Source organism: Leucopleurus acutus (assembly GCF_964270905.1).
Source record: "Leucopleurus acutus genome assembly, chromosome: 2".
Classification (NCBI taxonomy): Eukaryota; Metazoa; Chordata; class Mammalia; order Artiodactyla; family Delphinidae; genus Leucopleurus; species Leucopleurus acutus.
The window spans coordinates 149,097,040-149,124,687 of record NC_139143.1 but is presented as its reverse complement, the minus strand read 5'-3'; the positions used below and the strand labels follow the sequence as shown (position 1 = coordinate 149,124,687).

Genomic DNA, 27,648 nt, shown 5'->3' with positions numbered 1-27,648 from the left:
CGCAGCGTCCTGGGGCACTGAAGGAGGCGGCCTAGTCTCTATAACCAGAGCTCCGCATTCTCCGCGTTCTCGCTGCAGCCGCCTTCCGGGACGATGGTGGCCGGCCTGCTGCTGCGCGCCTGGCCCCGGGGCCTTGCCTTTGGCCCGGGAGCCTTCAGTCGGCTCCTAAGCACAGGCTTCGACCCGGGCCAGTACCTGCAGCTGAGCATCGTGCCCACTATGCACTACCAGGACAGTCTGCCCAGGTGAGCCCGGCCTCCCGGTCCCCGCCGTCCACGCGAGCTGGGGTTCGGCCCCAGCCTCTCTCCAATCACTCACGCCTATTCTGCTGAACCCTCTTCCGCCTCTAAAGTTTTACCTGGGACACTGCCGCATCCTCAATCTGAAAATCTTGTGACTTTCAGGATCTCATGGTACTGGAACATCAGAATGCCCGAATTCTCTTCCAGAATCCCCCGCTCCCCCCAGCCATTGTTCTCTCAGATTTTCTCTCCTGAACTCTTCTCGAACTCCTACAAAAAACCGACTTCCAATCAAATATCTAATTGTCCCTCACATTTCTCCCTGAAAAACGTCCAACCTGCATATCGCCAACACTACCCTTAGCCCTCCAACTAGGTTGTCTCCCCGCATTCCTGCACAGAATACGGATCGGTCAATTCCTGATACATAATAGGTACTCTCCCTCAATTTCTCCCAGCACGCCACCTTTTTCACGCCTGTTACTCATAACCCTCAGCCCCACTCCCCATGCCTCCAGTCCTCTTGTATTTTAGCACGCTATCCTCCCCCAGGCAGATTTAAGTATTCATCTTACCCTCCAAGTCCTCAGCATTCTAAGTCCAATCTTCACCTGGAAACCTTTCACCCCTACCAAACCTTCCTCAACACTCCTCCCACCCTCCTCCCTAACCCACATGACTCCCTGCAACTTCAGCCCACCCTCACAGAATTCTAGGCGGCACCCTCAGTACCCCTCCCCAAATCTTCTTATTCACATTAGATACAGAGCCCACCCAAATTCTGTGCCTCCTCACCATAGCTACGCCCCCGCCCCCTTCTAAAACACTTCTCCCAGAATCTCCTTCCCCTGTGAAACACAGCTCCCATACATCTTCCTTCTCCTTCCCTCATCCAGTATTTTCTTTAATTCAGCTTCCAGTTTGCCCAGTCTTTGAACTCCCAGCCTTACTCTAAGCTGCCAGGTCTCCTCCAATATTAGAAATGTCCCTAAATTCCTTCACCCCCTAAAACCAAACTTTAACTTCTCTACCTACTCACCAGTTAGTTCCTGGTGCCAAGTTCCAAATTTGTTTCACAGAGCCTTTTTACTTCCTTTCTCCCCAAGCTGCCATTAGGGATCTCCCTCCCAGTACAGGGGCTGGAGACCCTACCCCATGAACAGAACAAAGATTGTCACAGGCATCAACCCCAACTACTAGGTTGCTGTTTTTCTCTACAGCTGGGAACCCCTTAACCCATTGTCCTCACTGCCCACCCCCATCCTCTCAGGAGTATCAGCTGAGGGATTCTTGTCAAATTACAGTGTGCAAACATCTAAAACAAGTTAAAATGAGATTATCTAGCCCCAATCCCACTGTTTAAATTTGGCAGGAGGATGGGGAAGAGAAAGAAAAAGTCTCTGTGCCTGTGAGATAAGCCTTGACCTCTTGACTATGAGCTGAGCCAGTATGTGGGGGAAAGGTGAGGAATGACAGAGCCTGTCTTCACTTGCCAAGCCCAGCAACAGATGGCCTTTAACTTTCAGACAGTCCCGGGCCCCACGCAGGTGTAAGGTCAGAGGGGTTTTCTCCATTTTAGAATTGGAAAGCTGGGAAGAATATTAAGAATATCAAAGAATATCAAGATCATTTTCTCTAATCCACAGCACAGATATCTTGGAGCTACAAACAGTAGCGTTCATCACCCGTGTATAGCTTTAAATGATGACTCCCTCTCCAGGCCTCCACCACCTCACCTGTAAGTTGGAAGTTAGATAAGTTGAGATTCCTTTTATCTGAGATTCTGGAGAGGTAAAATGAATTGTCTTTCACACTCGTTTTGATGTCACACCTGGTGAAAAGCCCCGGCTTTGAAGTCTGGTAGAACTTAAATTTCAGATTCTGGATCTGATACTCTTTCTGTATAGCTTCAGGCAATTCAGTCAACCCCTTTGAGCCCTAGTTCTTACCTGTAAGGTAGGAACAGAAAGCACAATTCATAGGGCTATTGTGAGGCTAGAGTGAGATAAGATGCCAAAATAGGGAACTGTCCTTATTAGTTGGCATGGGAAGGACTAGTCCCTTAGTATTAAGTGATCCAATTGGATCTCCCTCCTTACCTCTTTCTTTTCCTATTATATCACTGCCTTTTAATCAAGTGGCTTTGGACTTGCTTTCGTCTAGGAACCTTTGCACTATCATTTGCTTGGTTTTTAGGTGTTATGTTTTTTTCTTTGCTCTTTTTCAGTGTAGTCAAATATACAAAACATAAAATTTACCATTTTAACTATTTTTAGGTGTACAGTTCAGTTAGGTTTTTTTTTAGGGTTCTATTTATACACACTGAGCAGTTAATTTCAGAATATAAAAATGCAAGTCCGAAGCAGAGAAAGGGTGGAACAACCTGACCTACACATTCACATTATTAATTTGATAACCATTTATTAATAGGGATTTGGAGACCAGTCAGTCATGTTGAGGAGCTTACTGTATAGTGGGGGAGATTTAACAGGTAAACAGTTATGATATAATGGATAAGTGGCAAGCAGCATCTCATGGTGGTTACAGTCATGAGATAGGAGTCAGATTTGATTTTTTTAAAATTAATTAATTAATTTATTTTTGGCTGTGTTGGGTCTTCGTTGCTGCACGCAGGCTTTCTCTAGTTGTGGCGAGTGGGGGCTACTCTTCATTGCGGTGCGCGGGCTTCTCATTGCAGTGGCTTCTCTTGTTGCGGAGCACAGGTTCTAGGCATATGAGCTTCAGTAGTTGTGGCACGTGGCCTCAGTAGTTGTGGCTCGCGGGCTCTAGAGCTCAGGCTCAGTAGTTGTGTTGCATGGGCTTAGTTGCTCTGCAGCTTGTGGGATCTTCCCAGACCAGGGCTCGAACCCGTGTCCCCTGAATTGGCAGGTGGATTCTTAACCACTGCACCACCAGGGAAGTCCCGAAGCACAGAATCTTAACTACTGAACTTTCAGGGAAGTCCCTCTGCCCATTTTTTAAGTCAGGTTGTTTATTTGATGTTGAATTGTATGAGCTGTTTATATATTTTGGACATTAGTCTCTTATTAGTCATATCATTTGCAAATATTTTCTCCTATTCAGTAGGTTGTCTTTTTTTTTTTTTTTTTTGGATGGTTTCCTTTGCTGTGCAAAATCTTTTAAATTTGATTAGGTCTCATTTGTTTTTGTTTTGTTTTGTTTTGTTTTTGCTTTTGTTTCCTTTGCCTTTAGGAAACAGATTAAAAAAAATATTACTGTGATTCATGTCAAAGAGTGTTCTGCCAATGTTTTCTTTTAGGAGTTTTGTGGTTTCCAGTCTTACATTTAGCTCTTTAATCCATTTTTTAAAATTTTTATTTATTTATTTATTTATTTTTTTGCGGTATGTGGGCCTCTCACTGTGTGGCCTCTCCCGTTGCAGAGCACAGGCTCCAGACGAGCAGGCTCAATGGCCATGGCTCATGGTCCCAGCCACTCCGCGGCATGTGGGATCTTCCCAGACTGGGGCACGAGCCCGTGTCCCCTGCTTCGGCAGGCAGACTCTCAACCACTGCGCCACCAGGGAAGCCCTTTAATCCATTTTGAGTTTATTTTTGTGTATGGTTTGATAAAATATTCTAATTTCACTCTTTTACACAGCTGTTCCATTTTCTCAGCACCACTTAAGGAAGAGACTGTTTTTTCTCTATTGTATAGTCTTGCCTCCTTTGTCATAGATTAATTGACCATAAGTGTGTGGTTTTATTTCTGGGCTCTCTCTTATGTTCCATTGATCTATGTGTCTGTTTTTGTGCCAGTACCATAGTGTTTTGATTATGCTAGCTTTGTAGTATGGTCTGAAGTCAGAGAATGTGGTATCTCCAGCTCTCTTCTTCTTTCTCAAGATTGTTTTGGCTGTTTGGGGGTCTTTTGTGTTTCCATACAAATTTTAAAATTATTTGTTCTAGTTCTGTGAAAAATGACATTGGTATTTTGATAGGGATTGCATTGAATCTGTAGATTGCTTTGGGTAGTATGGTCATTTTAATGATATTAATTCTTCCAGTCCATTAACAAGGTATATCTTTCCATCTGTTTGTGTCATCTTCGATTTCTTTCTTCAGTGTCTTATAGGTCTTTTACCTCTTTAATTAGATTTCTGGTAAAATTTCTGATTTTATTAGTTTGGGCCCTCTCTCTTTTTTATTTGATGAGTCTAGCTTAAAGTTTGTCAATTTTGTTTATCTTTTCAAAGAACCAGCTCTTATTTTCATTGATCTTTTCTAATTTTTTTTAGTCTATTTCATTTACTTCTGCTCTGTTCCTTATGATTTCTTTCCTTTTACTAACTTTGTTCTTTCACTTGTTCCTTTAGGTGTAAGTTTACATTGGTTATTTGAGATTTTTCTTGTTTCCTTAGGTAAGCTTATAGCATTATAAACTTCCCTCTTAGAACTGCTTTTGCTGCATCCCATGAAGTTTGAGTCATTGTGGGTTTTTTTCCATTTGTCTCCAGGTATTTTTTGTTTCCTTTTTGATTTCTTCAGTGATCCATTCGTTGTTTAGTAGTGTATTGTTTAGCCTCCACATGTTTGTGTTTTTTGCAGTTTATTTCTTGTAGTTGATTTCTAGTCTCACAGCATTGTGGCTGGAAAAGATGCTTGATATCATTTCAGTTTTCTTAAATTTTCTGAGGCTTGTTTTATGGCCTAGCTTGTTTTGTGACCTGTCCTGAAGAATGTTCCATGTGCACTTGGAACAGTGTATTCTACTGTTTGGGATAGAATGTTTTTTATGTATCTATTAGGTTCTCTGGTCTAACGTGTAATTTAAGGCCAGTGTTTCCTTATTGATTTTTTGTCTTGATGATCTGTACATTGATGTAAGTGGGGTGTTAAACTCCCCTACTATTACTGTGTTACTGTCAATTTCTCCATTTACGTCTGTTAATATTTGCTTTATGTATTTAGGTGCTCCTATGTTGGGTGCATATATATTTAAAATTACTATACCTTCTTCTTGGATTGATCCTTTGGTCATTATGTAGTGTCCTTCTTTGTCTCTTGTAACCATCTTTGTCTTAAAGTCTATTTTGTCTAATATAAGTATTGCTACCCCGGCTTTCTTTTGATTTCCATTAGTATAGGATATCTTTTTCCATCCCCTCAAATCAGTGTGTGTCTTTAGATCTGAAATGAATCTCTTGTAGGCAGCTTATATATGGGTCTTGTTTTTGTATCCATTCAGCTACTCTGTGTCTTTGAATGGAGCATTTAGTCCATTTACACTGAAAGTAATTATTGATATGTATTATTTATTTTTGGCTGTGTTGGGCCTTCGTTGCTGTGCACGGGCTTTCTCTAGTTGTGTCAAGTGAGGGCTACTCGTTGTTGCGGTTCGCGGGCTTCTCATTGTGGTGGCTTCTCTTGTTGTGGAGCATGGCCTCTAGGCTCACAGGCTTCAGTAGTTGTGGCATGCAGGCTCAGTAGTTGTGGCTCGCGGGCTGTAGAGCGCAGCCTCAGTAGTTGTGGCGCACGGGCTTAGTTGCTCCATGGCATGTGGGATCTTCCCGGACCAAGGCTCAAACCCGTGTCCCCTGCATTGGCAGGCGGATTCTTAACCACTGAGCCACCAGGGAAATCCCAATATGTATATTCTTATTGCCATTTTGTTCATTGTTTTGAGACTGTTTTTGTAGTTCTTTTTTGTTCCTTTATTAGTCCTTTGTTCTCTTCTCTTGTGATTTGGTGACAATCTTTAGTCTTACCTTTGGGTTCCTTTCTCTTTTTTCTGTGTGTTATCAATTATAGATTTTTGGTTTGTGGTTACCGTGAGATTTAAATATAGCCATCTGTGTATATACATGATTGTTTTTAGTTGCTGGTTTCTTAATTTCAAATGCATTTTAACAACCCTGCATTTGTACTGTCCTTCCATATCATGATGACGGTTTTTGACCTCATATTTTAGATCTACTTGTTTTGTGTATCCCTTAACTGCTTATTGTGGCTATAGATGATTTTACCACTTTTTTCTTTTAACCTTCCTACTAGCTTTGTATGTGATTGATGATCTAACTTTTTTGTATATTTGCCTTTACTGGTGAGCTTTTTCCTTTTCTAATCTTCATGTTTCTAGTTATGACCTTTTCTTTTTTGCTTAGAGAAGTCCCTTTAACATTTCTTGCAAAGCCGGTTTGGTGGTGCTGAACTCTTTTAGGTTTTGCTTGTTTGAAAAACTTTTGATCTCTCCATCAAATCTGAATGAGAGCCTTGCTGGGTAGAGTATTCTTGGTTGTAGGTTTTTCTTTTTTATCACTTTAAATATATCATGCCACTCCTTTCTGGCCTGCCGAGTCTGCTGAAAAGTCAGCTGATAATCTCATGGGAGTTCCCTTGTAAATAACTTGTTGCTTTTCCCTTGCTGCTTTTAATATTTTCTCTTTATGCTTAATTTTTACCATTTAATTACAATGTGCCTTGATGTGTTCCTCTTTGGGTTCATCCTGTATGGGACTCTCTGTGCTTCCTGGACTTGGATGTCTGTTTTCTTTCACATGTGAGGGACGTTTTCAGCTATTATGTTTTCAAATATGTTCTCTGCCCCTTTCTCTCTCTCTTCTCCTCTGGGACCCCTATAATGTGAATATTAGTACAGTTGATATTGTCCCAGAGGTCCCTTAAACCATCCTCATTGCTTTTCATTCTGTTTTCTTTTTTTTGTTCAGCATGAGTGATTTCCCTGTCTTCTAGCTCATGTGATCTGTTCCTCTGTATCATTTAGTCTACTGTTGATTCCTTCTAGTGTATTTTTCATTTCAGTTAGTGTATTCTTCATCTCTGTTTGATTGTTCTTCATATTTTCTAAGTCTTTGTTAAAAACGTCTAACTTCTTGCTCTGTGCATCCATTCTTCTCCTGAGTTCTGTGATCGTCTTCACAGTCATTACCCTGAACTCTTTATCAGGTAGACTGCCTGTCTCCACTTCACTTAATTCTTCTTCTGGGGTTTTAGTTTGTTCCTTCATTTGGAACATGTTCCTTTGTCACTTCATTTTGCCTAACTTGCTGTTTTTATCTCTGTGTATCTGGTAGGTTGGTCATGTTTCCCAATCTTGGAGAAGTGGCCTTTTGTAAGAGATGTCCTGTGCGTCCCAGTATTGCACTCCTCTTTTGTCACCAGAGCTACATGCTCTAGGGGTGCCCCTAATGTGGACTGCATAGGTCCTTCTCCTGTGGTAGGCTGACTACCATGGGCAGTCTGATAGGCTTGGTTGTCCCCTGGTCTGGTTGGTTGCCAGGCCCTGCCGTGTGCAGAGGCTGCTGGCTGCCAGTTGGCTGGGCCGGGTCACAAGGTGGTTGGCTGCAGAGCTCCGGGGGTCCCAGGGCTAGTACTGGCTCACTGGTGGGCAGAGTCAGTTCCTGGGGTCTGGCTGCAGGGCCCAGGGGGCCCAGAGGTTCCAGAACTGGTGTTGGACTGCTGGTGGATGGGGCTGGCTCCTGACACAGCTGGCTGCGGGGTCAAGGGTGTCCCGAAGTTTGTGTTGGCCTGCTGGTGGGTGAGGTCAGGGCCCAACCAGCCCCAGGGCAGGTGCTGCTGGCCTGCTGGAGTCTGAGCTGGGTCCTCCAGCTGAGGGGCTGTTGTTGCCCTGGGGCTGGTGTCCACCAGCTAGTGGGTAGGCTGGTCCTGAGGCTAGAGCAGGCTTACTGGTGGGCAGGTCAGGGATTTGAGGGCTGGTGCCTGCTCACTGGTGGGTGCATCTGGGTCCTGTGATCTCTGGCTGCAGAGCCCTGGGGGTCCTGGGTCTAGTGCCTGTGCACTGGTAAAATTCCTACTTGTAAAGTGTACAGTTCCATGGGGGAGGGTTATATAATCACAGCGTTGTGCAGCTATCACCACTATCTAATTCATCGCCTCTCCCCGTCATTGCAGTCATTCGCCATCCCCCCAACACCCTTGGTAACCACCAGTCTACTTTCTGAAAAGTGACTTGTTTAAAATTGGAACTCGGGTTTGTTTGGCTTCAAAGCTTAGGCTTTTCCAGCATAGCACACTGTCCCTAAACAAAGAACGAATCCACAGTTGACAGGATTATGCCCCCTTGCATACCTTCAGTTTTCTTCCTCGTTGCCTGCTTGGAAGAGCCTGTGTAAGTGTCAGAGTTGATTCTGTCAGAGCAGGGGGGATCACCGATGGAGTATCCAGTCAGAAGAAGGCAGAGGAGCCAGTCTTGAGAAAACTGGCACTTTTAGGGCAAGAGGACATAATGGAGGAAAAGAGAATCAGAAGAAGATGTCAAAACCAACAGGATGGAAGAAGAGAATCTCTCCATCTTCTGCATCCTTAAAGGATCTCATGGTCTGCAGTCTGATGGGGAAGAGAGACATAAATACATAAATGCCTCTAAAAATGATAGAGAAGAATATAGGGTCCTGGGGTACATAGGGGGGTAAAGGAAGGTAATCAACTAATTCATTTAACACACATTGAGTACCTGTTCTGTGCCAGCCCACGTGCCAGTGGAGGTGAGAAAAGGGGATTCAGAGGAAGAATCCTAATGAGTGGTGAGCTCCCCTCTCTATACATCACCATAATCATGTGAGCCAACTCTGCATTTCTTCCCAGCTCCACATTCGGTGACATCATGTTGGTAGCTTGAACTTGGCCATGGTGGGAGATTTACAGAAATTGGTAAATGCTACAAATCAGGGCTTCACCCCCTACCCACCAGAGAGCTGGTTTACTAACCCAGCATTCCTTGGAGTGGATAACAGATGAGGATGGGGAGAAGGTGGTACAATTAGATTTGAGAGGAAAGAAACGTGTTTCATGTTGCTGGCAGGTTGTGGAGGTTAGGAGGGTATTGGTCCTTCCTAGAAGTTGGGGAGTGGCTTTCTTTGAGGAGAAATCTGAAGGGAAGTGGTATTTACCTATAACCATATCAGAGAAATTAAGTGACAGAGCTGGGACTTAAGCCTAGGTCCGATTCTAAATGTCCTTGTCTTTTCACCATCAGTAGTTCTTATACTTTTAGACTTCACAGATCAGTAAAATTATAGGGGAAAATACTGTTATCAACATTATTTCTTTAAAAAAAAAGACCTTTAATGACTCTCACCCTAAAAGGGGGGGGTGGGACAATCTCAGAATTAAGAACAGACTTTTCATGTAAGCAAATTTAGCTTTGTGAAAAGCTCACTGTACTGTCCATGTTTGTTTTATTTCCTTGTGAACCAGTAACTTCACAACTATGGCCATCTTCTGCAAGTATCAGATAATCCAGTGATATGGACTATGTTGTTATTTGACATTTACAACGAGGGTATTTTATAGAAGGCAAAAATATAGACTTGGTAAGTTTAGCATATTCATTAAGTGATCTTTGATAATTTTTATAGAAAACAGGTGACTTTGTATCCATGATAATAATTTTTTTGTAGAATCTATACTTCCTTAATTTAGTTCCATTGAGAAAATTCAGTTTGTTGTGCTAATAACTCCAAAATAAATCATCACTCTGAAAACTTACTTTACCCCACTAAAGTAAGTTCAAGCTAGAGTTAACACTCCAGAATCTTTTGAATAAGGACTGTTTTTATAAAACTGCCATTGCCTCTAATTTAGAATTGTTTAAAAAGAAGGTAAATTTTCCTTAATGTCCCTACTGTATCAAAACAAAGTCTTGAGAAAGGTAAGTAGGTAACTTTGTACTTATGAGATAGCTGAGCTAGTGTTAGGGATTTTCTGCGTAAGTCCATGTAAGGGGACCTACAGTGTTACAGTGTTGTGAATGGTTACTCAGTGCAGCCTAAGTCCATGATGGCTGTAAATTCAGATTTGTTTTTTGACATTGTATTTTGGATAAACATGCATTGAAAAATAAACTGAAGAACTACAGTGTATCTTATTAGTAAGGTCTTAAACTGTGTTTTATGGATAACTTTTCAGTTTTCCTAAATGGCTGCTATATTTAGATATTTTGAATGTATCAGTGTTAATTTTGAGTTGGCAGAGGTAACCTAACAAACTTGGATTAAGTTTTGGTACTAGGGGATATATCTTTCAATAAAATTATTAACATGAAAAAAAAAAGTATGCCTCACGACATACCCCTGGTGTTTTCATTTCACTGTGGACCTGTAACTTCATCGCCATAGCTGTCATTGGGAATCCACCGGTAGAGAATGATGAGTAAGTAAGCACGGAGGAAGATTTGGTTCTTCTTCACAGGACTCCTGGTGAGCTGGGCATGGCTTGATGGTCGATCCCATGGTTGGCTGGCCCATTGGACAGACCTGTGTTTCCCTTTTGTATGATTCTCTGTCATAAAATACACTAGAAAATTTAAAAATAGAAGTTTTTTTCATCTTGGGAGAGAAAAAGACAGTCGTTCAAACTAAGGGTAGAAACAAAATCAGTGCCAGTACAGGGTTAACACAGGTATAACAGTGACAGGAAACAGGAATTTTGGGGCAGCTTCTGCTTCCCCATTTTGAATCTGTTAGTATGTTTACTAATTCAGCTTATGAAATTCATCATTAATACATTAAAAAGTTATTATTTTACTTTAAAAAAAGAGCTACCAATTATACTTAAATTCATCTATTCTCATTTGTAAGTGGCTTCCTTTTGTTTTTTTTGGAAAGAAGTTAATTATCCAGTAATTATTGGTTAGTTTGGGTTGGGAAGCTAGTTAACCTCTTCCACAGATCGTCACCCTTACACTTGACCTTACTTTCTTCCCAGGCTGCCTATTCCCAAACTTGAAGACACCGTTAGGAGATACCTCAGTGCACAGAAGCCTCTCTTGGATGATGGCCAGTTCAGGTAAAAGCTGAGAACCCTGAATGGCCATGGATGGGTGGCTCAGGGGAGGCTGGCAAGTGCCGGCGAACCAAGTTTCAGGGCGTGTCTGTGATTTGATTGGGTCACCAGGCACCTAGGACCTGGTCTTTACATTTGCAAGTTCAGGAAATAGATTTTCACTCATGAAGGGCTGACCAGGCCCTGAGGTGAGCGTCTCTTTAACTAGACTCAACAGGCAATGGTTTATAAGCCAGAATGCCAAATTTGTGCTATCTTGGTGGGTGTTACCTGGTTGGCTAGCTGGTACCAGTCATTTAGAGGGGGCATGTGCTCTTGGTAGGGAGGTTCATTAAGGAGAGCATGTGGCAGACCAGAAGTTTGCTTGGTGAGCATATGTACTGGGTTGGATAGTGTGCCCTCCAAATTCATTCCCTTTTGAGAACCTCGTTATGTGACCTTATTTGGAAATAGGGTAGTTGCAGATGTAATTAATTAAGATGAGGTCATACTGGAGAGAGCTGAGTCCTTAATCCAATATGATTGGTATATTTATAAGAAGAGGAGAGACACAGAGACAGCCATGTGAGGACAGAGGCAGATTACAGTGGATTAACAAGCCAAGGAATGCCAAGGATACCTGGTAACACCAGAAGCTAAGAGAAAGTCCTGGAACAGATTCTGTACTTCTAGCCTCCAGAACTGTGAGAGAATACGTTTCTGTTGTCTTAAGCCATCCAGTCTGTGGTACTTTGTTATGGCAGTCCTAGGAAACTAATTCAGTATGGAATTGGAAAATAATATTGGATATTGTTAAAAAGCGGATTCCATCAAGCTCTTGTATCCTGGTATAGTACTCTTTTTCCACAATGGGAATTTGTCATGCAAATAACTGGCCTTCTCATTAGAATCACGGAGTCCTTCAATGGACAGTGCTGGGAAAAAAAAGATGAACCATTCATAATGTAGTCCTCTGCTTTTAAATATTCCACATCAGTCACTTGAAGCTTCTATTGACATGGTAATGATGTAATAGCTACCTGCTACTAAGTATTATGTTTCAAACTATCCTAAATCCTTAGCTCTTATAAATATTTTAAAAATCATGTAAGGTGGTATATTATCTCTATTTTACATATAGAGAAACTGAGACTGAGAGAGATCAAGTAACTTGTCCACGGTTATACAGTTTGAAAGTAACAGAGCTAGAATTCAAACTTAGCTCTTCTTGGCTCCAAAGCTTATATCACTTTCTCCATGCCTCCTAGATTACACATTATTTTATGAGATGTGGATTCATCTTCCTAATCAATCATTTTAAGATACCCTAGATTTATCTGTTTAGATTGATTCCTGTTCTTCTGACCAGAGGTACTTTCTGGTCTCAGTCCCTGGTTCTAGGGATATGCTATTGGGGACCCAAAGTTCTGTGATGAGTTCTTGGCCATGAATCTAAAAATCGTCTATTCCCCAGCCACATAGCACAGGGAGATCAGCTCAGTGCTCTGTAACCACCTAGAGGGGTAGGATAGGGAGGGTGGGAGGGAGACGCAAGAGGGAGGAGATATGGGGATATATGTATATGTATAGCTGATTCACTTTGTTATAAAAGCAGAAACTAACACACCATTGTAAAGTAATTATACTCCAATAAAGATGTTAAAAAAATAATAATAAATAAATAAAAATCATCTATTCCCTGCCATGGTTTGACTCTCTCTTTTTTTGAACATTTCAGGAAAACGGAACAGTTGTGTAAGAGTTTTGAAAATGGGATTGGAAAAGAACTGCACAAGCAGCTGGTCGCTCAGGACAAGCAGAATAAACATACGAGCTACATTTCAGGTGGGTAGGCAGGGCTGTGGGCTTGATATTTCCAGAGCCCTCTGTAATAGAAAGCAAGTCATCTTCTCTCCTGTTTTAATCTCACAGATATTTTTGGTGAGACCAGCACTGAAGTGTTACCTCATCCTCTCTTCCTGAGGTAAACATTAAGGTTGAGTGAGTTCATCCTCCACTGAGGTGCTGCCTGGAGTCCATGCTCAAGAGCAGTAGCTTGCCTGTTCTGTAGGTGGGATCAAGACAGAACCTAATCATTGGTTCTGTCTGTAAAGGATGCAGGATTTAGTCCTATGTCCTGTGTGTATCATTCTAGGTCCTTCACGGTCTGGCCCAACTGCCCGATCCAGCCTCATCTCTTACCATCCTCCCTGACACACCCATGCTTCAGCAAAACTGAACAACTCCTTCCCTCAACCCGTTAGTCTTTCATTCTTCTGTGCCTTTATCCATGTTGTTCGCCCCACCATTTTTTACCTGGCAAATTCTTCCTTTAAGACCCAGTTAGGGTGGTTATGAGAGGTTCAGGACAGGGGCTAGGCAAAATGGGAGATGGGGATCAAAAGGTACAAACTTCCAGTTATAAAATAAGTAAGTCCTGGGGATGTAATGTATAACCTGGTGACTGTAGTTAATAATACTGTATTGTATATTTGAAAGTTGCTGTGAGTATAGATTTTAAAGCTTCTCATAAGAAAAAAATTTTTCTAAGTATGTATGGTGATGGATGTCAGCTAGACTTATTGTGCTGAGCATTTTGCAGTATATACAAATATCAAATCATTATGTTGTACACTTGAAACTAATATAATGTTATATGTCAATTACATCTCAATTAAGAAAAAGAAAAAAAAAAGATCAGGTAGGATGATTTTTCTATGAAACCTTTCAGCCCTTCTTCCCATTCAGAGTTGGTTGCTTCCACCTCTGTTCCCACAGCACTTCTTTTAACTCAGTTTATATTTTTAATAAGGTTATACATGCATATAGTTTAAAGAATCAAATAGTTTTCTCAGGCTTGTTAGGAGAAACAAATTTCCTGACCTTGCCCTAATTTCTCACTTCTCATTTTCCCCCATTCTCTAAATTACTGACTCATATTAATGCATCTTTTGTAGTTTTAGGCATTATCTATTGATGTCTCACTGTAAAAGATTAGGATTTAGCAGTCTCTTATATCGTCACCACATTTCCATCCCCTCATTGTCACAGTATAGTTATTTGTAATTGTCGTTTGCTCAATACCTAGTGTTTACACTATTATAATCATGTAAACACTATTGTCAGCTGAGTTGTGTAGCACATTGGAATTGTTTTTCCTTTCCCATATGAACTTTGTTTTCTCTGAAGTTAATAATTCTACATTCTTTTGTTTTGCTTTCTATGTGCTTAATAATTTACCTGGGATTTTTTTTTTTTTTAATTCTCATCTTCCTTCCTAGTCTGTCTCGAATTTGCTTTTTGCTGGTTTGTTTTACCCTCTTTTCTTTCTTCAGATGTTTCATAATCCTTCTCTGTTGTCTTAGATCTGAATGAGATATTTAAAAGTTGTGGGAAGCTCTGTAGATGAGGGCGTGCTTGTCAGTCACAGCTTCACTGTAATGTGATCAGCTAAACCATTTCCTCGGGGTGCCCCTAATGTTGGTGTCTTTGGGTTAGACTCTCAGGGAAGGCTTTTCCAGTAAACTGCCAAAAGGTATTTTCCTGTTTGCTGCTGTCGTAGAAGTGGGATAAGGGAAGAAGGCTTGAGCTCTCATATGTAACTTATGTCCCCCAATTTTACTTTCTCCAGTGAATAAAACTTAAGTCTCCTATTGGAGTGGGGAGGGAATCTGGGGTGTGGGGTGGGGGTTTAATTGAACAGCCCTTCAACCAGATATATCTAGGCTGCTACTTCCTGAGCCCTCTGGGGGTTCTGCTGTGTAAATCATACTGTTTCTTGGCTTTCTCTGCTGCCAGGTTAGGGTTGGCTTCCTTGAATTGACTAGAGAGCTTTCCAATTTCTAATATTTGTTCTTTTCTCGTCTCTCATTCTCTTTGCCTTATTGGTTTCTGTCTCTTTAAATTCTTTTACTGAACGGATCAGAGGCATAAATTCATGTCTTCTTTTGTCAAATACGTCTTGCCCCCATTTTAATGCATTGCATTATGTTTTAATTCTATTTGTCTCCTTCATCAGAGTTCTTCTGAATTAAAGTCCATGCCCTATTCCTCTCTATATCCCCTGGGCCAGGGCCTGGCACAGCACTGATTCGCAAGGAATGAAGGGACCAACAAATGAATAATAGATAAATTCATGTCCATTAATCCTTTCCCAATACTTTATATGTAAAAACTATTTCTTTGAATCAAAGATAGGCTATATTTGATAAGGAAGTTCCTAATCCCACCAGGAACTTCCCTTGAAAACACATTTTCTGATAAGATACTGCCTCTGGAATTTTTACAAGCAGAACATCCACAGGAATACAGAGGGCTAGTTGGAGTGATTCACTCGCACTGATAGTTATTTCTAATTGCTTTTCAAGCATTTCCTAAAAGAGGGAGTGCAGTAATGTACATAGTACACAGAATGATGGTGAAGACTTTCTGCCATATTAGGGAGACAGTCAGGTGTGAATGTTGTCCCTGAAAGGAGATTAAGCATGAGAAACCTAAGCTGATGGGGTGGGAATTAACAACTATTCTATTTCAGCATGAATGCCAGTGAGGTATTATTGTTTTTCATTTCTGTAAGTGTCAAAAAAGGAAACGGAATGAGGAAGAAAAAGTAATTAATAAACATTAGGGAAATGTAAATCAAAACCACAATGATGGTTACCCACCAGAATAGCTCCAATCAAATAAGACTTATAGTAACAATAACAAATGCTGCTGAGGATGTGGAGATATTGGAACCCTTGTATACTGCTGGTGGTAATGGTTCAGCCACTTTGTTTTTTTTTTTAAATTTATTTATTTTATTTATTTATTTTTGGCTGTGTTGGTTTTTTGTTGCTGCACGCAGGCTTTTTCTAGTTGCAGCGAGTGGGGGCTACTCTTCGTTGTGCACGTGCTTCTCGTTGCGGTGGCTTCTCTTGTTGCGGAGCATGGGCTCTAGGCATGCGGGCTTCAGTAGTTGTGGCTTGCGGGCTCTAGAGCACAGGCTCAGTAGTTGTGGCGCACAGGCTTAGTTGCTCCATGGCATGTAGGATCTTCCCGGCCCAGGGCTCAAACCCATGTCCCCTGCATTGGCAGGTGGATTCTTAACCACTGCGCCACCAGGGAAGCCCTGGTTCAGCCACTTTGTAAGGCATCCTGGCAGTTCCTCAGAAGGTTAAACATAGAGTTCAGTCCAAGATGGCGGAGTAGAAGGACGTGGAGCTCACCTCCTCCCACAAATACATCAGAAACACATCTACATGTGGAACAGTTCTCACGGAACATCTACTGAAAGCTTGCAGAAGATCTCATACAACCAAAGCTGCAAGAAAGATCCTCATGTAACTGGGTAGGACGAACGGAAAAGGGAGAAGAGGATGTGGGACAGGACCTGTGCTCCTGGGAGGGAGCGGTGAAAGAGGACAGCTTCCCTCACCCTGAGAACGTCCTTCACTGGCTGGGAGGTCCACCAGGACAGATAGGGAGCTTCAGAGGCTGGAGAGGAGAGTGTGGGAGCTGGCTTGCTGCCCTGCAGGGTAGAGATACACCAACATAGATGGTTCTGGCCATGTTGCCACATTTCTGAGCCCAAGACGCGTGCCTGCTGGTGTGTGCGGTGACTGGGTGCTGAAACTCAGGTTTCAGAGGACAGACCCAGGGAGAGGACACGGTTTGGCTGTGGGGAGACATCCCAAAGGGCCTGGAGTGTGACCCAGGCTGCAACTGGGGGTGCACACAGGATGGAGCATGGGTCTGCCATAGGAGCCCCATTGTCAACACACGAGGGGAGGGGTGTGGGCCTGCCATAGCAGCCTCACTGTCAGCATGCTCACAGCAGGGTGTGACTCCAATCACCACAGATGCTGTGAACTTTGTGGGTGGCACACATGAAGGCGGGCCTGAAATCTGAGCTTACTGCTGGCAATCCCACTGCAGGTGCTGGGTTGCAGCTTTGGCAGGTTGCCGCTCTGGCAGATTTTGGGTTCAGGACTGCACGTGCCTGCCTGGGGGCTGTCTGAGCTGATTACCAGCAGTCCCACTGTGGGTGCAGGGAGGTGGCCCCAGTGGGTTCTCACTATGGTGGATTTGGGACCAGAACCATGCATGCCTGAAGGCCATCTGGGTCGATTGTAGGCGGGCTCAGGGAACACGACTCCAGTGGGTTTATGGAGCAACCACTTTGTGAGTGCACCTGCACGCTTAAGGGACCTCAGGTTACCAGAGCCCCCAAGCAAAGGTGTCCCCCAAGGGCAGTGCCAGGCAATAGTGGTCTTTGTGGGTGCTCACACCAGGTGGCAGGCAGCATCACAGAATCGCACATCCTGGCAGACAGTTCCTGGGGAGAAACATGCAGCAGCTCCTTTCCCAGAGGGAGTGCTCTAGTCCCGCCTACTTCACACCACAGCTTAGAACCAGATCTGGGGACTTCTACTACAACAACTGGGGAGCAGACCCTTCCCCTCTGCTGGGCTGTGACATCCACAAAGCAAAGAGGAGGCCCCACCCAACATCCATTGCGGGCTCTGGTCACCACAACACCAAACACACCCCCTATCAAGGGTACAAGGGCCACCCTGAGGAAAGAGATGGCAAGCATCCATACCAAAAACAGCCCTCACACGAGAAATTTTGGATTCAAGCAGGCTACACAGGGACACTCCCACATAAAAACAGCCCTTGAAGACCACAGTAGATAACTCTTTCTCCTAAATTCACAGTTGGAGAAATATAAGAAAAATGAAAAAGCAGAGGAATTACTCCCAATTAAAAGAATAAGAGAAATCCCCGGAAAGAACAATGAAACAGATGACCTCTCCAGTCTACCAGACCACAAGTTCAAAAAGGAAGTAATAAAAATGCTGAAGGAATTAAGAAAAGCTATTGTTAGAAATTCAGATCATTGTAACAAGGAACTAGAAACTACAAAGAGGAGCCAATCAAAATTACACCACTCAATTGCCAAGATGAAAACAAAGCTAAAGGCAACAAATAGCAAACTAAATAATGCAGAAGAATGAATAAGTGATCTGGAAGATAGAATAGTGGAAATCACCCAATCAGAACAGCAGACAAAGACAAATAAAAAAAGTGAAAGCAACATACGAGATCTATGGGATAACGTAAAGCATGCCAATCTACACGTAATAGGAATCCTAGAAGCAGAAGAAAGAGAAAAGGGGATCGAAAATGTACTTGAAAAAATTATGGCTGAAAACTTCCCAGACCTAAAGAAGGAAACAGATTTCCAGGCACAGGAAGCACAGAGGGTCCCAAACAAAATGAACCCAAACAGACCTACTCTAAGACATATCATAATTAAAATGCCAAAAGTTAAAGATAAAGAGAGAATTCTAAAAGTAGCAGGAGAAAAACAAATAGGCAGTTACAAGGGAACCCTCATAAGGCTATCAGCTGATTTCTCTACAGAAATTTTGCAGGCCGGAAGGGAGTGGCAAGATATATTCAAAGTCCTGAAAGGGAAAAACCTGCAACCTAGGATACTCTACTCAGCAAGATTATCATTTAGCATAGAAGGAGAGAGAAAGAATTTCTCAGACAAGCAAAAACTAAAGGAATACAGGAATACTAAACCTATCTTAAACTAAATATTGAAAGGTCTTCTCTAAATGGAAAAGAAGCAAGAATCTATAGGAAAGAGAAAACAACAGTAGAAGAGGTAAGTATATAAAAGGATTAAAGCTCACTGAAATAAGTCAGTACATAGGTTTAAAATTTTTTTTAATTGTATGAAAGCGATTACAACTACAGTGTTCAGCAAAAGAATAAACATGAAGATGTAAAATGAGACATCAAATCACAAAATGTGGGGGAGGGGAGTAAGAAAATATAGATCTTTTAGAATGTGTTTGAGCTTATATGACTACCAGTCTAAAGCAAGTAGATTTAGTGATGGGTTAACATACTTGAAAATCAGAGTAACCACAAATCAAAATCATATTTAAAAGATTCACAAAAAAAAACAAAAAGAAAAAAGGTACTCAAGCATAATACAAAAGAAAACCATCAAACCACAAAAGGAAAAACAAAAAGAAGAAACAAAGAAGATATACAAAATCAACTGAAAAACAAGGTTTAAAATGACAATAAATACATACTTATCAATAATTACTTTAAATGTCAATGGACAAAAGGCTCTGATCAAAAGACGTAGAGTGGCAGACTGGATAATAAGACAAGAACCTACAATATGCTGCCTACAGTAGACCCACTTAAGGGCAAAGAACACATACGGATTGAAACTGAGGGGATAGAAAAAATATTTCATGCAAGTGGAAATGACAAGAAAGCAGGGATAGCAATACTTAAATCAGACAAAATAGACTTTAAAACAAGGTCATAAAGATAAAGAAGGACACTGTATAATGATAAAAGGATCAATACAAGAAGAGGATATTACATTGGTTATCCTATATGCTTTCAATATAGGAGCACCTAAATATATAAAACAAATACTAACAGACATAAAGGGAGAATTGATGGGAATACAATAATAGTAGGAGACTTTAACACCCCACTGACGTCAATGGACAGATCTTCCAGACAGAAGATCAGTAATGCAATAGAGACTCTAAATGACTCTAGATTTAATTGATATCTTCAGGACATTACATCCAAAAAAACCAAAATACATTCTTTTCAAGTGCACATGGAATGTTGAAGAGGAGGGAACACTCCCAAAGTCATCCTATGAAGCCACCATCATCCTGATACTAAAACCAGACAAAGACATTATCAAAAAAGAAAATTACAGGCCAATATCTTTGATGAATATGGATATAAAAATCCTCAACAAAATATTAGCAAACCAAAGCCAACAACGCATAAAAAAGATCATACACCATGATCAAGTTGGATGCATCCCAGGGTCACAAGGGTGGTTCAGATATGCAAGTCAATCATGTGATACACCACATCAACAAGAGAAAAGACAAAGACCATATGATCATCTCAGTAGATGCAGAAAAAAACATTTGATAAAATTCAACATTCATTCATGATAAAACTCTTACCAAAGTGGGTATAGAGGGAAGATATCATAATATAATAAAAGCTATTTATGGCACACCCACAGCCAATATACTACTCAACAGTGAAACGCTAAAAGCCTTCCCACTAAATTCTGGAAAAAGACAAGGATGCCCACTCTTACCACTTCTATTCAACATAGTATTGGAAGTCCTAGCCACAGCAATCAGATAAGAAAAAGAAATAAAAGGTATCTAAATTGGAAGGGAAGAGGTAAAATTGTCATTATATGTAGATGACAGGATACTCTATATAGAAAACCCTAAAGACTCCCAAACACAGAAACTATTAGAACTGATAAACGAATTCAGTAAGGTAGAAGGATACAAGATTAACATAGAGAAATCAGTTGCATTTCTTTACACTAACAATGAAATATCAGGAAGACAAAGTAAAAAAACAATCCCTTTTAAAATTGTGTCCAAAAAAAGTGAAATACCTAGGAATAAACCTGACCGAAGAGATGAAAGACTTATATGCTGAGAACTATAAAAACATTGATAAAGGAAATTGAAGGTGATTCAAAGAAATGAAAAAAAATACCATGCTCTTGGATTAGAAGAATTAATATAGTTAAAATGGCCATACTACCCAAAGCAATCTACAGATTTAACATGATCTGTATCAGATTACCCATGACATTTTTCACAGAACTAGAACAAATAATCCTAAAATTTACACGGAACCACAAAAGACCCAGAATTGCCAAAGTAATCCTGAGGAAAAAGAACACAGCTAGAGGCATAATCTTCCCAGACTTCAGGCAATACTACAAAGGTACAGTAATGTAAACAGCATGGTATTGGCACAAAAACAGACATATGGATCAGTGGAACAGAATAGAGACCCCAGAAATAAATCTACACACCTACAGTCAATTAATCTACAACAGAGTAGGCAAGAATATACAATGGAGAAAAGACAGCCTCTTCAATAAGTGGTGCTGGGAAAACTGGACAGCTACATGTAAAAGAACGAAATTAGAACATTCTAACACCATATACAAAAATAAGCTCAAAATGGATTAAAGACCTAAATGTAAGACCAGATACTATAAAATTCCTAGAGGAAAGCATAGGAAGAACATTCTTTGACATAAACCACAGCAATATATTTTTAGATCTGTCTCCTACAGTGATGGAAATAAAAGCAAAAATAAATGATTGGGACCTAATTAAACTTAAAAGCTTTTGCACAGCAAAGGAAACCATAAACAAAATGAGAAGATAACCTGCGGAATGGGAGAAAATTTTTGCAAATGATGTGACCAACAAGGGATTAGTCTCCGAAATTTACAAAGAGCTCATACAGTTCAGTATCAAAAAACAAACAACCCAATCAAAAAATGGTCAGAATGGGACTTCCCTGGTGGCACAGTGGTTAAGAGTCTGCCTGCCAATGCAGGGGACATGGGTTCGATCCCTGGTCTGGGAAGATCCTACATGCTGTGGAGCGGCTGGGCCCGTGTGCCACAACTGCTGAAGCCCACGTGCCTAGAGCCCATGCTCTGCAACAAGAGAAGCCACCGCAATGAGAAGCCCGCGCACCGCAATGAAGAGTAGCCCTGCTCGATGCAACTAGAGGAAGCCCGCATGCAGCAGCGAAGACCCAACGCAGCCAAAAATAAATTTATAAATAAATAAATAAATTGTATATCTTAAAAAAAAAGGGGGGCAGAAGACCTAAATAGACATTTCTCCAAAGAAGATATACAGGTGGCCAACAGACACATGAAAATATGCTCAACATTGCTAATTATTAGAAAAATACAAATCAAAACTACAATGAGGTATTACCTCACACCAGTCAAAATAGTCATCATCAAAAAGTCTACAAATAAATGCTGGAGATAGTGTGGAGAAAAGGGACTGTTGGTGGGAATGTAAATAGGTGCAATATGGAGAACAGTATGGAGGTTCCTTAAAAAACTAAAAATAGAGTTAGCATATGATCCAGCAATCCCACTCCTGGGCATATATCCAGAGAAAACTCTAATTCGAAAAGAGACATGCTCCCCAATGTTCATAGCTGCACTATTTACAGTAGCCAAGACATGGAAGCAACCTAACTGTCCATAGACAGATGAATGGATAAAGAAGATGTGGTATATATATATATATATATGATGGAATATTACTCAGCCATTAAAAATGAAATAATGCCATTTGCAGCAACATGGATGGACCTAGAGATTATCATATAAACTGAAGTAAGTGAGACAAAGACAGCCATCATATATCACTTATGTGTGGAATCTAAAATATGATACAGATGAACTTATTTCCAAAACATGTTTGAAACAGACTCACAGACATAGAAAACAAACTTATGGTTGCCAAAGGGGGAAAGGTTGGCATGGGGGAGGGATAACTTAGGAGTTTGGAGTTAACAGAGACACACTAATATATCTAAAATAGATAAACAACAAGGACTTACTGTATACCACAGGGAACTATATTCAGTATCTTGTAATAATCTATAATAGGAAAGAATCTGAAAAAGGCTAGGTATATGTATATGTATAATTGAATCACTTTGCTGTACACCTGAAACTAACACAACATTGTAAATCAACTGTACTTCAATAAAAAAAGAAAAAATTAATAAAAAATCAAACAATTTCAGTCAAAAAAAGGGGGGTTAAACATAGACTTACCATATGACCTAGCAATTCCACTCCTAGCTATATCCCCCAAGAGAACTGAGAATATATGTCCACATGAAAATTTGTACATACCAGCTTTATTCAAAATAACCAGTAAGTGGAGACAACCCAAATGTCCATCTACAAATGAATGGATAAACAAAATGTGGTACATTATTGGAACATTATTTAGCAATAAAAAGAAATGAAGACTGATATATGCTATAGCATGGATGAACCGTCAAAACATTATTGTAAGTGATAGAAGTCAGATGCAAAAGACCACATATTATATGATCCCATTTACCATTTATGAATTATTGCAGAGGAAAAAAATAATCAGAAAATTCCATCCTCTGGAGGTTGATGTCACTTCTTCTGAATATGCCTGATTTTTTTTTTTCTTTCTCAAATTTTATCTTTAGGAACTGCATTAACTCTTTATTGTTCTTTTTTAATTTTTATTTTTTAGGTCCCTGGTTTGATATGTACTTAACTGCTCGAGACCCAGTTGTCCTGAACTTTAATCCATTTATGTCATTCAACCCTGACCCAAAGTCCGAGTACAACGACCAGCTCACCCGAGCAACCAACATGACTGTCTCTGCCATCCGGTTTCTGAAGACACTTCGGGCTGACCTTTTGGAACCAGAAGTGTTCCACTTGAACCCTGCCAAAAGTGACACTGATACCTTCAAGAGACTCATACGCTTTGTGCCTTCCTCTCTGTCCTGGTATGGCGCCTACTTGGTCAATGCATATCCCCTGGATATGTCCCAGTATTTTCGGCTTTTCAATTCCACTCGTTTACCCAAACCCAGTCGAGATGAACTCTTCACTGATGACAAGGCCAGACACCTCCTGGTCCTAAGAAAAGGACACTTCTATGTCTTTGATGTCCTGGATCAAAATGGGAACATTGTGAGCGCCTCAGAAATCCAGGCTCATCTGAAGTACATTCTCTCAGACAGTAGCCTGGCCCCCGAGTTTCCACTGTCATATCTGACCAGTGAGAACCGGGACATCTGGGCAGAGCTCAGACAGAAGCTGGTGAGTGGTGGTAACGAGGAGGTCCTGAGGAAAGTGGACTCTGCTGTATTCTGTCTCTGCCTAGATGACTTCCCCATTAAGGACCTTGTCCACTTGTCCCACAACATGCTGCACGGTGACGGCACAAACCGCTGGTTTGATAAATCCTTTAACCTCATTATAGCCAAGGATGGCACCGCTGCTATCCACTTTGAGCATGCTTGGGGCGATGGTGTTGCAGTGCTCAGGTTTTTTAATGAAGTGTTTAAAGACAGCACTCAGGCCCCTGCTATCACTCCACGGAGCCAGCCAGCTAACACTGACTCTTCTGTCGCCGTACAAAAACTCAACTTCAAGCTGAATGATGCTTTAAAGACTGGCATCAGCGCTGCTAAGGAAAAATTTGATGCCACCATGAAAACCCTCACCATTGACTACATCCAGTTTCAGAGAGGAGGCAAAGAATTCCTGAAGAAGCAGAAGCTGAGCCCTGACTCGGTGGCTCAGCTGGCCTTCCAGATGGCCCTCCTGCAACAGTACGGGCAGACAGTGGCCACCTATGAGTCCTGTAGCACTGCAGCATTCAAGCACGGCCGCACCGAGACCATCCGCCCGGCCTCCATCTTCACAAAGAGGTGCTCTGAGGCCTTTGTCAGGGAGCCCTCCAAGCACAGCGCTGGAGAGCTTCAGCAGATGATAGCCAAGTGCTCCACGTACCACAACCAGCTGACCAAAGAAGCAGCGATGGGTGAGACAGGGTTTGGGGAGCATGCCCTTAGGTCTTGTTGCCCTCAGCACTGGGGTAAGCCTCAGCACTATCCTACCCCACATCTGATTTCCACCTCTTCACTAGGTTTAATCCACCTGCCAACTGATTATTATTTTTTTCTACCTTAGCAGTCCAAACAGCCAGACTAGCCATTAGGGTTCAGAATATTCTCTCCTCTTAAGCAAGGATGGGGAAATGCATCCAACTTCGTCCTCATTTAAGGTCACTTTCAGCCATGTTACATACTCTCTTCCTATTATTTATTGGTCATCAGACTCACTTTTGACAATGTAGGATTTCTAAGCCCTCAGCCCCTCTTACTTCACTTCAGTTGAAGTGTATTGGTTGCCTGTAAATAGGCCATCTCAGAAGCTCTTCCCAACCTAAGTGTCATCTTTCTTTGCCTCTTCATAGTAAAATTCGAGACCTAGAAAGGACCTGGAGGATCACACAGTCCAGTTCCTTCATGTAGCCAAAGTCCTGGAACTGAAAGGGACCTCCAAGACATTCTAGTCTCATCCTTCTCTAATTTTATAAGTATGAAACTGAGACCACTGGCTCAGGGTCACGCAGCAAATTATCAGGAAAGCGGAGATTAGAACCCTGGTCAAATACCCCTTCCATTTTGTTCCACTGACTCAGTCTTGTCTTTTACACTTGATTTGGACTTTGGCTTTTACCTTAGTTTTTGAGTCCATAGTGTGTTCTCCACGTACTTTTCTTGACTGTTTGACTAAACTGATTCAATTTCAAAATTTTAAAAATCATGTTCATTTTAGGCTGATTTTTAGCTCAGCTGTTCACAGCTTTTTAGAAAGGAATATTCTAGAATGAACTGAGCCAGAGGTTAGCAAGCCGGAGGTGTGCATGCAGAGATAAACAAACCCTTCTTCCACTCTCAAGGATGCTGTGAAGGTGCTCCTACCATGGGTCGGAGGTTTTACCAAGTGAGGTCCCTTTCAGTTCTGAGATTCTTAGACTCTGGTTTTCCATTTTGTCTCTGACAGGCCAGGGCTTTGATCGACACTTGTTTGCTCTGCGGTACCTGGGAGCGGCCAAAGGGATTGACCTGCCCGAGCTATACCTGGACCCTGCATATAGGCAGATAAACCACAACATCCTGTCCACGAGCACGTTGAGCAGCCCAGCAGTGAACATCGGCGGCTTTGCCCCCGTGGTCCCTGATGGTTTTGGCATTGCGTATGCTGTTCATGACAACTGGATAGGCTGCAACGTCTCTGCCTACCAAGGCCGCAATGCCCACGAGTTTCTCCAGTGTGTGGAGAAGGCCTTAGAAGGCATGTTTGATGCCTTAGAAGGCAAAGCCATCAAATCTTAACTTCTGGGTGGATGAAAAGCCTCTGTTCCTTCATCAACATGAAAATTGGGGCCTCTGTAACCAGTAGGCACTGTTCTGTGACTAATGAAACTAATTGTGAGGTGCCTGAGCACCAGTGCTATAAGGTTTGAGCTTTAAAACCGTGGTTTTAAAGCTAAACATGTAATTTCCAAGTGGAACTAGATCACAACTAAAGATAATGTGAGATTTCAATTTTAAGGACATTTGATCAGGAGGTAAGACTTAGAAAATAACTCAGGTGTATTTATTGTTGAAGCAGAAATAAAATGCAATTCATGCTTAGAGGTGGTTCCTCTTAGGTTTTGGGTTTTTTTTGTTTTTGTTTTTAATTGTTTAACTTCGTTGCCTAATCCCCACAAAGAACTTTCCAGTAGTAAGTTCAGGTGATAGTAAGTTCATATTGGCTCCTGGCTCTTCGGTTGATGGTAGGAAATGCTCTTTTATCTTTCCTGTAAACTTGCTTCTCTCTCCTGGGATATCCTTTGTTTAAAAAACCTCTTCATTTTTCTAAGGAGTAAACCACTACTGCTTGATTCTGATAGTCCTGCTGCAATAAAGGGTTATATCCATGGATTTAGGGAGTTCTATATCACTGTTCTTCCAGCCAAATGAAGATTAATCACTGGTGTGTATTTATTTTTACCAGTTGAATCTTGTGTGCTAATTATGGAATAAGGTAGAATTATTGCTCTATACATTTTGCACTTGAAACCTCTCCATTGAGTGAGCACAGAATTTATTGTTAGAACATCACCGCTCTAACAATTTATTGTTAGAATACTGCTGTAATGTGAAAAGGAAGCGTGTTCTCTTTTGTTTTTGAAAAGGAAGGGTTTTTGTTTGTGTTTAATTTTACCTGCGTTTCCAGTGGCTTGCCCAGCAAGTTACTGGACAGCTGGGTTGAATTCTGGTATGAGCCAGTCACAAAGCTCTTCCAATGCATTATCTCATTTAATCCTCCTTACAGTTCATGTAAACACTCCTGCATGTTTTCTTAGCCGACCCTGTCCATCCTTTGCTCATTAACCATTTAGTGAATACCCAGCAGGTCCCAGGTCCTCCATACTCCATGGTTTGATAGGAGAGAGGCATTTGTGGCTGCCAATGCACATAAACATATGCTGCTCTCATTCAGGAACCGTGATCAGGAATACCTGAACTCTGGTATCTTGGTTCGACCATGTCCTCACTTTATGACTATAGGCAAGTTCTTTTGCCTTTCTGGTCTGTGAGTTCCATTGTAAAATGGGGATAATTCCTATAGCATGGGGATGTCGTGAGAATTAGCTGTAACGATATAAGTAAAGCACCTGGCATACAGCTGAAGCTGAGCCTGTGCTCTCTTGTTCTGTGATGTCTTGCTGCCGCTGTTCCATTCCTTATTGAAGTGCTGACCCCTCTTGGATAGCAAGTTCCCCATAGCAGGAGCTCTTAAGACCGAAGCATCAATTGAAGCTTGGTGGAAAAGTATATTTCATGCTTACGTTCAGGTGGATGTACCCGTGGGCAGCACATCTTGGGTGCGAGCAGTCCCTTAAAGGGGAACTGCTGGCCTGTCCCAGTGTTCAGCATTCCTGTTTACAACTTCCTCCACCCCTCCTGATCTTGGATTCATGCTATGAAGGGTTCTACGAGGTAGCTAGGATGGCAAAAACAGTTATTAAGTCTCAGTCCAGTTGGAGCTCACACACAGGTCTTGCACATTTGTACAGAACTCAGCTATTTGTAAAACATCAGCCGATTTGATCCCCTCAGCTCTGAAATAGACAGAAGTTATCCCCATTTTCCATACAAAAGACGGACAAGTTGGGGGA

The 27,648-nt window shown here is 41.6% G+C and overlaps 1 protein-coding gene across 1 annotated transcript; it reads left to right on the top strand.

Moving 5' to 3' along the window:
• Positions 1 to 26,116, top strand: CPT2 (carnitine palmitoyltransferase 2). Its single transcript, XM_082832430.1, has 5 exons — positions 1 to 245; positions 10,949 to 11,029; positions 12,744 to 12,850; positions 23,149 to 24,453; positions 25,482 to 26,116. Exons 1-5 carry the CDS (start codon positions 94 to 96, stop codon positions 25,811 to 25,813), a joined length of 1,977 nt encoding a protein of 658 aa, XP_082688556.1. The 5' UTR covers positions 1 to 93; the 3' UTR covers positions 25,814 to 26,116.
• Positions 26,117 to 27,648: the final 1,532 nt, after the last annotated feature.

Coding starts and splice junctions, on each gene's coding strand:
- CPT2 (XM_082832430.1), top strand. CDS start 94: ATGGTGGCCGGCCTGCTGCTGCGCGCCTGGCCCCGGGGCCTTGCCTTT. Junction 246..10,948: donor TACCAGGACAGTCTGCCCAG/GTGAGCCCGGCC, acceptor CTTTCTTCCCAG/GCTGCCTATTCCCAAACTTG. Junction 11,030..12,743: donor TTGGATGATGGCCAGTTCAG/GTAAAAGCTGAG, acceptor TGAACATTTCAG/GAAAACGGAACAGTTGTGTA.